This window comes from Onychostoma macrolepis, chromosome 22, assembly GCF_012432095.1.
Source record: "Onychostoma macrolepis isolate SWU-2019 chromosome 22, ASM1243209v1, whole genome shotgun sequence".
NCBI lineage: Eukaryota > Metazoa > Chordata > Actinopteri > Cypriniformes > Cyprinidae > Onychostoma > Onychostoma macrolepis.
This window is the reverse complement of record NC_081176.1, coordinates 31,591,516-31,607,077: the sequence shown is the minus strand read 5'-3', so window position 1 is coordinate 31,607,077 and position 15,562 is coordinate 31,591,516. Positions and strand designations below refer to the sequence as shown.

General features: G+C 35.9%; 3 protein-coding genes across 3 annotated transcripts; all 3 read right to left on the bottom strand.

Annotated features, from left to right (window-relative positions):
- Positions 1–923: 923 nt before the first annotated feature.
- Positions 924–3,783, bottom strand: LOC131531063 (5-hydroxytryptamine receptor 3A-like). Its single transcript, XM_058761614.1, has 3 exons — positions 3,564–3,783; positions 3,208–3,399; positions 924–2,176 (listed from the first exon to the last, which is right to left on the bottom strand). Exons 1-3 carry the CDS (start codon positions 3,781–3,783, stop codon positions 1,881–1,883), a joined length of 708 nt encoding a protein of 235 aa, XP_058617597.1. The 3' UTR covers positions 924–1,880.
- A 139-nt stretch (positions 3,784–3,922) lies between these two features.
- Positions 3,923–5,470, bottom strand: LOC131531062 (5-hydroxytryptamine receptor 3C-like). The gene is made up of 5 exons (XM_058761613.1): positions 5,306–5,470; positions 4,752–4,796; positions 4,557–4,663; positions 4,177–4,346; positions 3,923–4,095 (listed from the first exon to the last, which is right to left on the bottom strand). Exons 1-5 carry the CDS (start codon positions 5,468–5,470, stop codon positions 3,923–3,925), a joined length of 660 nt encoding a protein of 219 aa, XP_058617596.1.
- Positions 5,471–7,997: 2,527 nt separating this feature from the next.
- On the bottom strand, positions 7,998–15,458 carry LOC131531061 (5-hydroxytryptamine receptor 3E-like). Its single transcript, XM_058761612.1, has 9 exons — positions 15,240–15,458; positions 14,668–14,840; positions 14,290–14,334; positions 11,140–11,246; positions 10,836–11,005; positions 10,576–10,742; positions 10,043–10,253; positions 9,604–9,795; positions 7,998–8,600 (listed from the first exon to the last, which is right to left on the bottom strand). Exons 1-9 carry the CDS (start codon positions 15,322–15,324, stop codon positions 8,305–8,307), a joined length of 1,446 nt encoding a protein of 481 aa, XP_058617595.1. The 5' UTR covers positions 15,325–15,458; the 3' UTR covers positions 7,998–8,304.
- Between the last annotated feature and the right edge of the window lie 104 nt (positions 15,459–15,562).

Sequence of the window (15,562 nt, the reverse complement as noted above, 5' to 3'; positions counted from 1 at the left end):
TGTTAGATTGGGAATCTGAGATCTAAAAAAAAACTTTCACTACACAACCATCTTTTGGTGACAGTATCTCTTATCTTGCTGCTCCAGGATTATTACAAATTCAAATGAGACTTAATGATTTGCAAATTGTTTTGTAAATTAATCTGTTTATCTACCTATTAAATGTAATTATATGACACCCTTGTACAGTACATGTGACACACCACGCATAAATCAAGAAGTATAATGAAAAGTTTTAAACTAGACTGAATATACTGTAGATGCACTAATAAAAATGTTTTCTCAAATGTTCAACTCTTATTCTAACATATGCAAACAGATGACACTCCATATAAAGGGTTTTCAGATATCAATCAGTTATAATTTCCATCAAACATATTTATGCCTCTTAAAATTGATGAAGGCATATAAATTCAGAAATATCTTTAGATTAAATGTAGTCCTTATTAACAATAAAAAAAACAACAATAAAATATACAAAAATAAAATGCCATCCATCAGCATAATGCAACTCATATCTTATTTTGGAAGTGGTCGCATTTAGTAGTATCCTAATGTTTTCATTAAGTTATAATCATACAGTTTTATTTATTTTTTCTTATGAACGCAGGTCCTTGAAAATCAGTGGCACCGTTCAGAAATCATACATTTATTGATTGATTCGTTTATTTATTTTTCTCTTTTCAAACAACAGCAAGGAGGAGTTTATTTTTCTCATATTTCAGCCATTCTAAGTGCTAGAATCTGTAATCGGTACATTCACGAAAGACCCAAAAAATGTGGGTGAAATCTTGAACTTTATCTATATATAAACACCCATTAATACACAGTGACCTAAAAGTGCATAGCCATATATAACACATAAAAATAATATTTTTATAATGCTTTCATAGTTTCCAGTTATTTTTCCACTGCTACTCATCCTTTGGCAATTGGAATAACAATAAAACAAACAAATACGAAAGTACAGAACAGACCATTTTCAGAAAATATTGCAGACAATTTGATTTAATAAATGGCGACTTGTATTTACAGGTTCAGTAATCATAAACACTGATCAGCTACAACATTAAAACACCTGCCTAATACCATGTTGTTCCCCTTGTGCTGCCAAAACAACTCTAAAGCATCAAGGCATGGACTTCATAAGACATCTGAATGTGTCCTGTGGTATCTGGCACCAAGCAAGGACCTTTAATGGTGGGGCCTCCTTGGATTCAATTTGTTGGTCCATCACAACCCATAGATGGATTCCCAATCGGATTGAGATCTGGGAATTTGGAGGCCAAGGCAACACCTTGAACACTTTGTCATGTTCCTCGAACTGTTCTTGAACAACTTTTGCAGGGTGGCTGAATGCATTATCCTGCTGAAAGAGGCCAATGCCATTGCAATGGAGGAGTGTACGGGGTCTGCAACAGTCATTAGGAGTCAAAGTAATATCTACATGATTGCCAGGACCCAAGGTTTCCCAGCAGAACATTGTCCAGAGCACAACACTACCGCCGCTGATCAATGACACATGACAATGGCCCATGACCGTGATGCTGGTTAACCGGTTGTCCTTCCTTGTGCCACTTTTGTTAGGTACTAACCATTGTACTGAACACCCCACAAGACTTGCTGTTTTGGAAATGCTTTGACCTAGCCGTCTGACCATCATTAATTCTCAAAGTCACTCAGATCTTTTCACATGCACTTTTTTTTTTCCTGCTTCCGACACATGAAATTTAAGAAATAGATGTTCACCTGCTGCCTAACATATCCCACACCTAGACAGAGGCCATTGTATAATCAGTGTTATTAACCTCCCCTCTCAAGGGTTTTAATGTTATGGCTGATCAGTTTACAACTAGTTTTAGTAGTTTTATTTGGGTTATTTATATTAAAGATGCAGATTTTTTGTACCAGCACATCCAAAATACCAAAATAGTGATGAAACTTACTGTGAGAAACACAATATAAAGGCAGAAAAACAAACGGTCAATGACTTGGCCCAAATGCATCCAATCCTCTGCGCTCTTATCAGTTGTCAAATATTTTTCAACTTGCTGACGGATGGATAGTAACTCGTTGCTTATCTTCTGAAGTTCCAGAAGAGTGGGTGTCTTTTGTATCGCTTTCCTCTGAGGGGTTTCAACTGCAGGTTCACAGTGTTTGGTCTCAGTTTGGTGCTCTACAGGTACAAGAGAAGTTACTGAAATATTTTTTTTTCTTCAAACATTTACTCATGAAAACCTAATTAAAGGCGACATCGGATACCCATTTTCCACAGGTTGGTATGACTCTTTAGGGTTTTCATGAAATGTCTGCAACATACTTTGGTTAAAATTCCTCATTGGTTGTGTAAAACAACACCCTTTTTACCTTGTCAAAAACACTTCTGTTCGCAGTGACCCATTTTGTTGATAATTATCTGAGAGTGTCACAAATTCAGCGCACACTGCGTTTGCTGCTACGACCTACGTCTACTGACTAGCCAATAAAATGTAAATAGTGTGAAATGGCATGTTGATCAATGCAACATGGTGCTAAAACTTAAAACTGCTTGTTTAGCAGCTTCCTCGTTTTTTCAGCAAACATAAAAAGTACCACTGCCAAACTGTGGTTCGTCATGCTCTTTTTATTTACTGCTAGTGCATACTGATGACATTTTATTCTTCTATAGTAAGAAGTATTGCATTTGCACTACTATTGCATTGTAGCCTACCTACATAACACTAGGTGTCATCGTTGTAGAATCTGCATACATGTCGTACACAAGTTTATTAGGTCCATGTCACACAGTGTGATTTGAAAAGATCTTATAAGATTGCTGAAATTGCACAGTCTTAGAAGGCATTACGACTCTTACAAATTGTGAGAGTATTTACACTGGAAGCGTTTGTACAGTGTCACAGCAGTGGTGTCAAACCGGGCCTTATGTTCACTTTTTACATCCAACTACAATACACCTGCATTGCTTGTAAGTCATTGTTGTCGCTACAGCTACTCAAGCGCTGAAAAAATGGAGGACAGCATACAATTGAGGGTTTAAATGTGCTAATAAGGTCTCTAATTAGAGTACTCTTAAATAACATTTGGAATACTTAAGATGAACAAAATATTCTTAATTTTGGCTGCTCCTGTTAGGAGTTGCCACAGCTGATCATTAATTTAATAAGCAAAACTAGATAGACTTAATACATTTTACATGGGATGAATCACCTTCAGGGTTGCAGTTTTGGTCACTGGGTTTCTTGCTTAAACAAACAAGTCTGGCGACATAGTTGAGGAAAAGCGCATTGGCCCATTGAGGTAAAGGTCCATAGTGAATGGAGCCACACTGGATATTAGTGATGAGGATTGTCTCCAGAAGACTGGCCACCATCAGAGCAAAGCAGAGGGAGAAAAATGCATCTGGAAAGAAATTGAGTTTAAAAGAGAGGTAATCAGCTAGAGAAGAAAAAGGCACTTTAAAACTGTTGTAACCAGCAGTGACTGCGATGAGTTACGAGAAAACCTACATGTCACTTGGCTGATTAGAACACAGTGAAATGCTACAACAAAGCTTTTATACAAACTTATGAGAGGTAAGGAGTTTCCAGTGACGGGCAGCAAGTCGTTCATTAGCAGCAGGAATACAGTGTAACCAAAAATGAGGGTCATTTTGAAGGCAGAACGATCCACATTTTGGGGAGGCAGAAGAAAGCTGAACAGATCTACAGTAATGAGGAAGCAGCTGGGAATCAGGAGGTTCACCACGTACATGGTGGGTCGGCGGCTGAGAATGACCTGAATCATAAAAATATTTGTTACTAATTATTTTAAGTGATTTACATTCCAATAAAAAATAAATGGAAAAATGTTTAAATAAAATTCAGGATTTTTTTTTTTTTTCAATTTATCCTTATACAAGTTATAAAATTGAACCAATTTGTGTTCATACATGGTAAATGAGTGCATCGTAAGTAACATTTAGCTCTTCAGGAAGTATCGGAGGTTTCTCAGCATGCATGTCGACAAGCTCCCACTCTCCTATAGTTTTCATCACAGATAAAGAATTCTGAAGTGTTTCCTCCACTGGTTCAACAAAGAACAATTGAAGATGCACTGCTGTAGAAAATGCCAAACCAATGAGGATTATGAAGTTAGGAGTTATAACTAATAATGCATCCTTCAGTCGTGCCAACTTACCAGTGAGCTTGTATGAACTAAAGGTGAATGTGCAGTTCTGAATATCAAATGGAAAGGTGTAGATGTCCATGTTGCAGGAACTGATCACATGAATGGGAAGATCATCCATTACCCAACCAGTATGATCAACATAGAGGTAGTGTGCGTCTGGGGATTTACTTTCATCCATGCTTTAAAATAAAACAAAACATTAGGAACAAGTAGTGTTGAAATGTTACAGAGCATTTCTTCTATTGTCCATCATATTTTGAGTCTGTCTCAAATGTACTAAAGTTCTAACATGTCTGGTGGCATTTCATGAAATGCAGGAGAAAGATTTCAGATTTGTATGCAGTGTTCAGCATAACATAAATATAATAGCTTGATATGTTTGAACTCACAATTCATTAATCACAACATCAGGCATCCACAGTTTTTTTCTTGGCAGTGAGATTTTATCTGTTCCACATTCAACAGGATCCCAGTTCAAGCCTTCAATATTCCAAAACTACAAACACACAAAATAAAGTTGCATGAAAAAGCGGGAAATCGCACCGCTTTCACAGAAGCCTAAAGACAGGTACAGAAGGACTTACCAAATACACCCAAATGAATGAATCAAATATTTGAGCTTTTTCATCCTGAAAGAGAAAGATTAAGAACATACAAAATTTTATCCCTCAATTGCCCGAAGACCTGCTCACTAACATGTGTGTCTTATAATGAATTATGGAGTATCATTGTCAAACCAATTCAATGTGACTTCAAAATGGTGAGTTGGCAAATCCAGTGTTTAAAGGAAAAAAAAACAAACAAAAACCTTAAATTTAAATGACAAACTTCAAACAGTCCAGTTTAAAAAAAAAATAAAAATCTTAATAAATACTAATACATAATTTTTTAAAACCCCAGGGTTCGGTGCTTGGCCTCTTCCACTTTTTGAAATACACAACCACAGTGCCTTTCCAATTACTGCTATGCAAATTATATGCAGCTCCATTTATCATTCCAGCAAGACAACTCAACAATGTCTGATCGTATTTCTGGCTGTCTCGCCTTTTTAGACTCTTGGCCCTAATTCTAGAATATGTGGCTTACCCTTTTGCGCTACTTTCCATGTTTGTTTGTCACTGATATTAAATAAACTTACCACACCTAAAATGCCATACAGAGTGAAGCTCATACTGATGTTGGTGGGAGTTTTCTGGTAATAAACTGGCCTCACATCAGTTTTATCCAAGATGCTGTCCTTCAGGGCAACTAAAAGAGCATCTGAAGTGGGTTTGGAGCAGTTGATAGTCCCCACAGATTTCATTAACAGAGCTGCAAGAATAAATTAATACATTAAATAAAATGAGATATAATCATGAAAAACAGCTTTGAATGAAATATGAGAAATGAAGGAAATATCAATTAAAGAACATCAGATGTTTTTCAGTGTTTTAAAATGTGGTCTAAATTTGAGACCAAACAGTAGACAACACGTTATACCATTTTAGAATAGCAACTGAATACTGTAGAAATCATGAACATTTATCACTTAACATTCATTATTTATTCAAAAAATAAATAAATAAATGCAATAAAAATAAATAAATAATTAAATAAAGAAAGAAAATAACTTAAAAAAAAAAAATCTACTATTCCTTCAACTTTACATATGATTAAAGTATTTTTCAAAATACAGGATTAAAATCTACACAAACAACTATGTAAAAGTTGAACATTACATGACTTAATGTAAAAAGTGATAAACTTGTATTCTTAGTGAAATTTTAATTTGATCTTACATTGTATGAGGAGACAGTAGATAATGAGTTGGAACTGTGAAAGAACAGCTATGAATCCAGCAGCCTATAATGAAGATTAAATAAGTTATTTGTTGAATTATCAAGTATTTTCTTTCATCACATGTAATAAACACAGAAATAACAACAGTTAATAGTGAATCCCTACACCTCTGACAACAGATTATTTTTTTTTAATCTTATATGTCATTGTACATTTGACATTATAGAATGTTTACTGTTATTAAATGTGAAAAGAGAAATGGCAAATATTTATTTTTCAATACAAAAATTCCTAAGATTTGTGAACATTTTACAGAAACACCTAAATGTGTAAACTGTTCCTGGAAACGATTACATATTAAAAACAGTTAATTGCATATGTAATAACACCATAATGTATAGAAGCCGAACAAGAGTATATTATCAATAATTATTGTATTAATATTTTATTCAACAATTTGCATGCAGTAGACAGTGTTGAAAATAAACATTCAGAATAATATCAGAAATGTACTATTTTAACGTTATGTCTTACCTGTGGTCGTGAGAGCAAAGCTACAGCCATCATCTTCTTAAGAATGTAAAAACAGTTGACAAAATCTTACAAAATATCTTTAAAAATATGATTAAATCTGTAGTTTCATGTTGTCTGCAAGGATTCAAATAGAGTGTCAAACTATATACCAAAACTGATTTGCCTAGATATTTGTCTGTCCCATAGTCTGAGAAGCCAACAACATGCAAAGCAAAAAATATGTGGTGTAAATCCCACATTACAAATATGGTGGTTTCTGTGTTTTCCATTTGAAGAGCAAAATGAATAACTGGTAAGGATTAAGAATTTATTTTCAAATTTTAATGAAACAATAAACAACACAAATCAGTAATAACTAATAAAACCATCTTAGTTTTACAGTTAACATGTTTTCCTTGACATTTCATAAACCTTGTTAACACTGATTAGTTTGTGGTAGTTGCCGAATGAAATGTTCATTTTCAGATATTGTTAACCAAATCCTGATAACATTACTAAAAAGTTTAAGTGTTAGTGTGATAAAGATACAAATATGAAATTCCAGTTCTGATTTTAACTATAAAAATTCTCTTCATGTAATAAAATTGAGTTTTATTTTAGCAATTTGAAATGAAATGTGCAAACACAACAAAATGAACAGTCTCGATAGAAAATACATTTCAAATATGATTGAACCTGTTTTGATTCTACTTTCAAAAATGACTCAAATGCAAAGTCACTCATGTTGAGTCTTGTGGAGTGACTCAAAAGTCTATTTTTAACTTTCGAGTCATAAGAAACAAAACCGAACCTAGTGCTTATGCTATCTGTTTTGATTTCCAAAGGCAAGATTCCAAAGGTCAAATTAACAGAGATAGTGGACTATAGCAGAATAAATTATAGTATAAATATGTGATTTTAACTGTAACCTCCTGATTTTTAAGCTAATACCACATCCAGTGTTGGCTGATTGAAATTGCATGAAAACTATCACAAGACAGTTATCTGTCATAATGTGTCCGTTATCATATCACTGCATCTGTCACAAATCATCAAGTCTGTGATAGCAGGAATCACAGAAATGAAACTGAAAGTTAATTTTCAGATTAAGTGCAGATAATGTCAACATGAATTTGCATTCATAATTTTTGCTCCTATCCTTATTGTGCATAATCATAAAGTATAAATGATTAAATAATGAATTATAAAATAAAAAATTTAAATCTTTCTTTTAAACATTTTTCTCCACCTCTGAAACAGCTTTCCTTTTCCCTTCCTTATGCCAAAAATCCCTCCTTGCCAAAAATCCCACTTTTCCCACAATTAACATCCAGTCAATTCCTAATAGATGACTTCAAATCCTGCCCTACATTTTGTTCTTTCTGACTGAAATAGATTATGTCCACACACATGATATTTTCTTTATGAGGGGAAAAAAAGAAAACTACAAAGTGACAGATAAGCGACAGTAAAATCATTTTTTAATCCCAAAAACATTTTTTTAGTCTATTTAACCCATATTATAGCATTTCATTCATTTAAAAAGGATTTAAACATTACAGAATTACATTTGTGACATTTTTATTTCCAACAGCTCAATATTGTTTGTGAACCGCTAGACCACAGCTCTGACAGGACTACAAATTTATGAATTCATAATTAATTAGTTGTGTAATAAATACAGCAAGCAGAGACAAAATACAAAAAGTAAAGAAATTTTGCAGAAAATATTAACTATTAGCCATACATCAGTATTACCTTGCATTAATAAATAAGCAATATAGGTTCAGTAGTCATATACTGTACTCATCAGCACTCATTCCTATATAGTTGTATTTGGTTTATTTATATTAAAGATGCATTTTTGTTATACCAGTACAACCAGAAGGCTAAAATAGTGATGAAACTAACTGAAAGAAATACAATATACAGGCAAAAAAGCAAGCGGTCGATAACTTGACCCAAAAGCATCCACTCATCTGCGCTCTCATCAGTTTTCAAATGTTTATCAACCTGCTGACGGATGGATAGTAACTCGTGGCTTATTTTCTTCAGTTCCAGAAGAGCTGGTGTTTTAAACGCCGCTTCGCTCAGAGGGTTTTCAACTGCAGGATCACAGCATTTGGTATCAGTTCTGTGCTCTACAACAGGCACAAGAGAAGTTGTTGAAATAAATGTATTCTGGTATTACAGGCACTCTGAATACTTAATTCTGATTGGCCAGTCGTTGCATTCAGTTATTCATGGAAACACTGATTGACTGCTGATGTTTTCTAAGAAAGACAGCTGTTGATATCTTCCATTTTAGTTTTGTTGCAGTATGCGTCTAGTAGTTGCTTGATTGTTTTTTTCAAATTCACATTATTTCACATTCAAATAAGCAAAATAATATACAGTCAGTGATTCATTATGGCAATATATAGAAGCTTTTTCTGCCATAGAAAAAAAAAAGTTATTGCGTATTTTCATTTCACAGTTCACTTTTCCCCTTGCAATCTTGAGTTTATATCTCACAATTCATTAATTTTCTCAATTCAGAATTGTGAGATAAAATTATGATTCTGAGAAAAAAAATCCTGGTTACACTTTATTTCGATAGTCCACTACATGTCAACTAATTCTCATTAATTTGTAACTACATGTCTACTAACTCTCAGTAGGGTAGGTTTAGGGTTAGTAGAATAAGTTGACATATACTTGCAAAGTTTCTCATAGTCAGTATGTTGTATGTTGTGGACCCATCAAAATAAAGTGTTAGAAGATATTAAACAGACAGTCTACTAATACTCTAATGACTGCTAGTTGACATGTAGTTGCAAAGTTACTTAATGTTAGTAGAATGTCTAAAGTGGACTATCGAAATAAAGTGTTACCAAAATCCAAATTGCAAGATGTTACCTTGCAATCGTGAGATATAGCCTATAAACAGTAGTCCAAATAGTGGAATTATAAACTCGATAATGCGACAAAAAGTCACAATTTCTGTTTTACATCGGAATTGAGTTTATATTCTGAATTAACATTAAAAACCCAGAATTGAAAAAAAAAAAAAAAAAAAGTCAGAATTTTAAGATAATTTTTTTATGTGATGGAAATAAGCTTCCATAATATAGATGCCAAAAAGGAGCGCATGACAAGACTCACTTTCAGGATCACAGTTTTGGTCACTGGGCTTCTTGCTTAAACGAACAAGTCTGGCGAGATAGTTGAGGAAAAGTGCCTTGGCCCATTGAGGTAAAGGTCCATAGTGAGTGGAGCCACACTGGATATTTATGATAAGAATTGTCTCCAGAAGACTGGCCACCATCAGAGCCAAGCAGATGGAGAAAAAAGCATCTGGAAAAACATGGATACTGCTTCATTAATTCATTATAATATACTGTATAAATTTTTAGGTAATGTATTTTTTCTTAATGTATAACATTTAAATAAGTAATATAAATAAATAATGTCTTATAGTTGACTCAAACTGCAACACCAAGAAATATTTTAACACCTAAAAAACAACACAGTTAACAATGTTGATGTATGGAGTAGAGAAGACACAAATACTTTAAATTTATAATGACGCGTCTATACAAACTTATGAGAGGTAAGGAGTTTCCAGTGACGGGCAGCAGGTCGTTCATTAGTAGCAGGAATACAGTGTAACCCAAAATAAGGGTCATTTTGAAGGCAGAACGATCCACGTTTTGGGGAGGCAGAAGAAAGCTGAACAGATCTACAGTAATGAGGAAGCAGCTGGGAATCAGGAGGTTCACCACGTACAGAGTCGCTCGACGCCTGAGGACGATCTAATAAAGGACAAAAGTAATTTAATCAACTTCAATTAGAATGCAATGCATATAATTAAAAAAAAAAAACAATTCTACAATTCCCTGAGTTGGTATGAATTCATACAATTTGATTTGTAGAAAAAAACTAATCATGAGGGTCCATCCCAAAACCTTAACTCTTTGAGATTGTATGAAGACATTCAAATAAGAGTCATACGAATTTGCTGGCAATTAACCAAAATTTTAAATAGTTATGAATTGCCATGATAGAATGTTGGCCTTGACTAACATTATTTTTTAGTTTAAATGTAAGTTTTTAATTAAGTTAAAATGATAATACATAGTAAGTAAGCTTGTCCCGAGAGACATTCATTTCCTGGGGAGGTATTGTAGGTTTTTCAGCAAGCATGTCGACCAGCTCCCACTCTCCTTTAGTTGTCATCGCTTTAAGAGAATACCTGAATGCTTCCTCCACCGGTTTATAAAAGGACAACTGAACATCCAGCACTACAGAGAAGAGCAAAAAATGAGAGTTATTGGGGTCATACCACATGGTAGTTGTTATAAGAGACATTTTACTCTTCAGTCAATATAACTTACCAGTGTGCTGGTATGAATTAAAGGTGAATGTGCAGTTTTGAATATCAAATGGAAAGGTATAGATGTCCAGGTTACAAGAACTGATGACATGAAATGGAAGATCATCCATTACCTTACCAGTATATTCTACGTAGAGGTAATATGTGTCTGGGACTTTATTTTCATCAATGCTTCAAAGTAAAAAGAGGTATGGGTGTTATGATCTTTCTGGTGTCCATACAAAGCTTTAAAGTTTTTTAAATAAGAAAAGGTCTCCAAAAATCTAGGAATCTAGATTCAGAAATACAGATATGTTTAAACTCACAATTCATTGATGATAATATCAGGCCTCCACAGTTGTTTTCGTGGTATTGAAATTATGTCTGTTCCACATTCAACAGGATCCCAGCTCAAGCCTTCAATATTCCAAACCTACAGAACACAAAATGTCATTATCGGTAAATTTATCAGTAAATATGGATCCAACAGATCTACTACTGTGTCTCCGGCAAGGTCACTATACCATCGAGGCCTACACATAGTTCTTCTGTGTGTGGATGAGCCAGTCAAGCCATGTCTGCCAAGAAGCATATGTGACTTCAACCTTGAACAATATGTTGACTTGGCCTTAAGACTTTGTCTTTCTCCTTACACTATGAGCTATGGCTCACTGTCCCCTGTGAATCCCAGTATTTCTCTCTTAGCACTCCCAAGACCACTGGTCTCTGTGTTCCCTGGACTGGTGGTCTCAAGTTCATTGGTCTCTGTGCTCCTTGGCCTAGTGGTTCCAAGTCTGATGGTCTCTGTGTTCCCTAGCCTGGTGGTCCAAAATCAATTGGTCTCTTTGCTCTTTGGCCTGGTGGTCCCAAGTCAATTGGCCTCTGTGCTCACTGGCTTGGTGGTCCAAAGTCAAGTGGTTTCTGTGGTCCCAAGTCCACTGGTCTCTGTGCTACCTAGCCCAGCATTCCCATGTCCATTTGTCTCTGTGCTCCTTGGCCTGGTGGTCCCAAGTCCATTGGTCTCTGTACTTCTTGGCCCGGTGGTCCCAAGTCAATTGGCCTCTGTGCTCACTGGCTTGGTGGTCCAAAGTCAAGTGGTTTCTGTGGTCCCAAGTCCACTGGTCTCTGTGCTACCTAGCCCAGCATTCCCATGTCCATTGGTCTCTGTGCTCCTTGGCCTGGTGGTCCGAAGTCCATTGGTCTCTGTACTTCTTGGCCCGGTGGTTCCAAGTCTGTTGGTCTCTGTGCTCCCTAGCTGGTGGTCCAAAGTCCATTGATCTCTGTGCTCCTTGGCCTGGTGGTCCCAAGTCCATTTGTAACTGTCAAATACATGTTTTCAAATAGATGTGCATTTATATCTTTCTGTTACAAATTCATATAAATTTGAGTTAATTTATTGTTTAATAATATTTGATTAAAATGTACAAATGTGATTTACAAGTTAATAAATAGAGAATGTGCTCCCTTAAAATGTTTAAAGTTAGGGGTTCTTTAAGAAAGATTACTATTGAAACGTAATAGGTCACATGTCCAGGTTGAGTTGAGTGCGGGACCGTTGCATTATGGGTCAAACTAACATGGATGTAGAGAAACGCTGATGGTATACAGTCTGAAAAATAGTTCCTTTATCTGCATGGTCTAAAAGAGCACACACAGTAATTCATGTTTAAATGTTTTGCATTTTGTGTATAATGTTGTTTTATATCACTTTACGTGAACAATGTGATTTGTTAATAGTGATGTCATTGGATTCGGATTTAGAACATGTGTTCACTTGCATATCAGCGGACATTTACATAAGATACTTGAAAAGGACTGTAATAAATGCATATTTTGAGCATTATATGCTTTTATTTCTTGTAGTATTCAGAGTGTCTGCTGAAAAGAGAGCGAGAGATACAAATAAACAGCAAAAACACATCTGTATGAAGCATGGCTATTATTTCATAGGACCAATGCAGCTACACCATTTGTGTCTGTGCTCCGTGGCACAGTGGTTCCAAGTCTGATGGTCTCTGTGCTCCCTAGCTGATGGTCCCAAAGTCAATTGGTCTCTGTGCTCCTTGGCCTGGTGGTCCCAAGCCCATTGGTCTCTGTGCTCCCTAGCCCAGTGGTCCTAAGTCCATTAGTCTGTGTGCACCTTGGCCTGGTGGTCCTAAGTCAATTGGTTTTTGTGTTCCTAAGTCCACTGGTGTCTGTGCTCCATAGCCCAGCAGTCTAAAGTCCATTGGTCTCTCTGCTCCTTGGCCTGGTGGTTCCAAGTCAATTGGTTTCTGGTGCTCCCAAATCCATTGGACTCTGTGCTCCCGAGCCTGGTGGTCCCAATTCTAATGGTCTTTGTGCTCCCTAGCCCAGTGTCCAAAGTCCATTGGTCTCTGTGCTTCTTGGCTCGGTGCTCCCAAGTCCATTGGATTCTGTGCTCCCTAGCCTAGTGGTCCCAAGTCTGATGGTCTTTGTGCTCCCTGCCTCGGTAATAATAAAATAAGCTAAACTGTCCCTGAACTCACTGAGCTCCCTGTCACAGCCATAGAGGCAGCCCCTGAACTCCCTCTCCCCTGTGCTCCCTGTCTCTGCACCCGCCATGGCCTACAGATCTCTAGTGGTCTTCAGCTCCACCTTGTTCTCCGGCTCCACCCTGACTTCCCGCTCCGCTGGCTTCGCCATGGTCTCCAGCTCAACTGGCTCCACCGTAGTGGTTTCCATCTCTTCCGTGGTGTTCTTCAGCTTCACCAGCTCCACTGTGGTCTTCTGCTTCACCTTGGTGGTCTCCTGCTCCTCCGGCTCCACTGTAGTCTCTTCCTCTGCTGGCTTCCCAGTGGTCATCTGATCCACTGTAGTGGTTTTAAGCTCCACTGCCACACTGTGGTGGTACATGGATCTGTCTTCTCTGTCATGTTAGTTTTCTCCTCTGCCAGCTCTCCCTTGGCTTCCTGCTCCACCAGTGTTCCCATTCCTCCCCCTGGTCCACCTCTGCTCCTCCACCCTCTTGGACTATTTGTTGTTGTCCTTCAGTGGGGAATTATGTAATGTTTTGTCTGTTCTCTGTGCTCTTGTTTTTATAGTCTTTTAGTTTGTAGTTTTCCCTGTTCTGTTCCTTTTTCCTGTGCCTTGTTCTGTAGTCATTTTGTAGTTTTTATTGTGATTGGTTACACTTGATATTCCCCCCAGGTGTGCCTTTTTATCTTAATAGCCCGTGTAAGCACCACTGTTCTTGTGTTCTTTGATAGGTCTTGTCCTTTCTATAGACAATTTTGTGTTCGAGTTCTTTGTGTTCTTGGATGTCTTTATTTTGTTTTCTTCGTTATTAAATTTCTATCTGCAATTGGATCCTGCTCTTATATCATCTCTGAGTCTCTTGCGCATTACACCTTTTCACACTTTTGTACTGTTCTCATTTTTAAGTTAAAATGAATTAGTTTAATTAATTTATCAGTTAACAAAATAAGAGATATTGCTGCAGTTGCAGTATGACTTACCAGATTCACCCAAATGAATGTGTTAAGTTTCTGTGCTTTTTCATCCTGAAAGAGAAAAACTGACTTGATTTTGTCACTATTACCAATAAGCAATTGCAATTCATAAACCAGTTATCAGTATGGTGGGTTTGCAAATTTACTTGAAGTCATGAAATTATACAATTTTAAGTATCACAGTACATGTAGTAGTGTTGAAATATATGTTTTTAATCCATTGTTTTATAAAATATAATTTCGACCTGAATTATTTAAAGACCCTTTATATATATATGTATAGAATGCACGACTGGTTGCAAATGGTTGAGCACAGTTTCTAAAGCAATGAATACTGATTTAGAGTGGCCATAATTGAGAATTGTTGGATTGATTAGAACTTACCACATCTAAAATCCCATACAGAGAGAAGCTCACACTGATGTTTGTGGGAGTTTTCAGGTGAATAACTGGCCTTATTTCAGTTTTGCCGAAGATGTTTTCCTTCAGGGCTGTTATGAGACCATCTGTAGTGGGTTCGGAGCAGCTGATGGTCTCTGCAGATTTCATCAGTAGAGCTGGAAGAATAAAATTGCAAATTAAATATTAAACGTTTTGTCTGTTGTATTGTCACATTCTGGGTTAAAGGAAACCTTAATATGTTGAAACACTATTTTTAGCTGTTTTTTGTAACAATTAAAAAAACATATTTATGTATATTATTCATGTTGTAAACATAATTAATAACGTAAACCATCAATGATTACAACACTATTAAAACAAATATGTACAATAATTATAATTTACATTATTTGTAAAGTTGCAAATGTTAATAATGTAAATCACAAATGTTTACTACATTCATATAAATAAAAACATTAAGAGTCATGAATCAAATTATATACAAACTGCTGTGGGTTTTTGGTTGTTGGTTCTTACATAGAGTCTATGAATTTGAAATCAAATTTTTTTCTTACACTGCATGATGAGACAGCAGATAATGATCTGGAAATGTGGAAGAATAGCTGTGAATCCAGCAGCCTGTGATAATGGTTTTAACATTTTCAATATTATACACTTTAATAAAAAACTCAACAATACTATAAACTTTAACTATTGCATTACTATTTCATGACTATGACTTACCCGTGGTCTTGAGAACAAAACTAAAGCCATCAGCTGAAGAATGAGAAGGCAGATAACAGTAAAGATGCTATAAAATATATTAGGCTTTTACCTCACAGTTTCATGATCTCTGTGAGGACTGAAATGGACCCTCAGGCAAACTATATACAAAAAC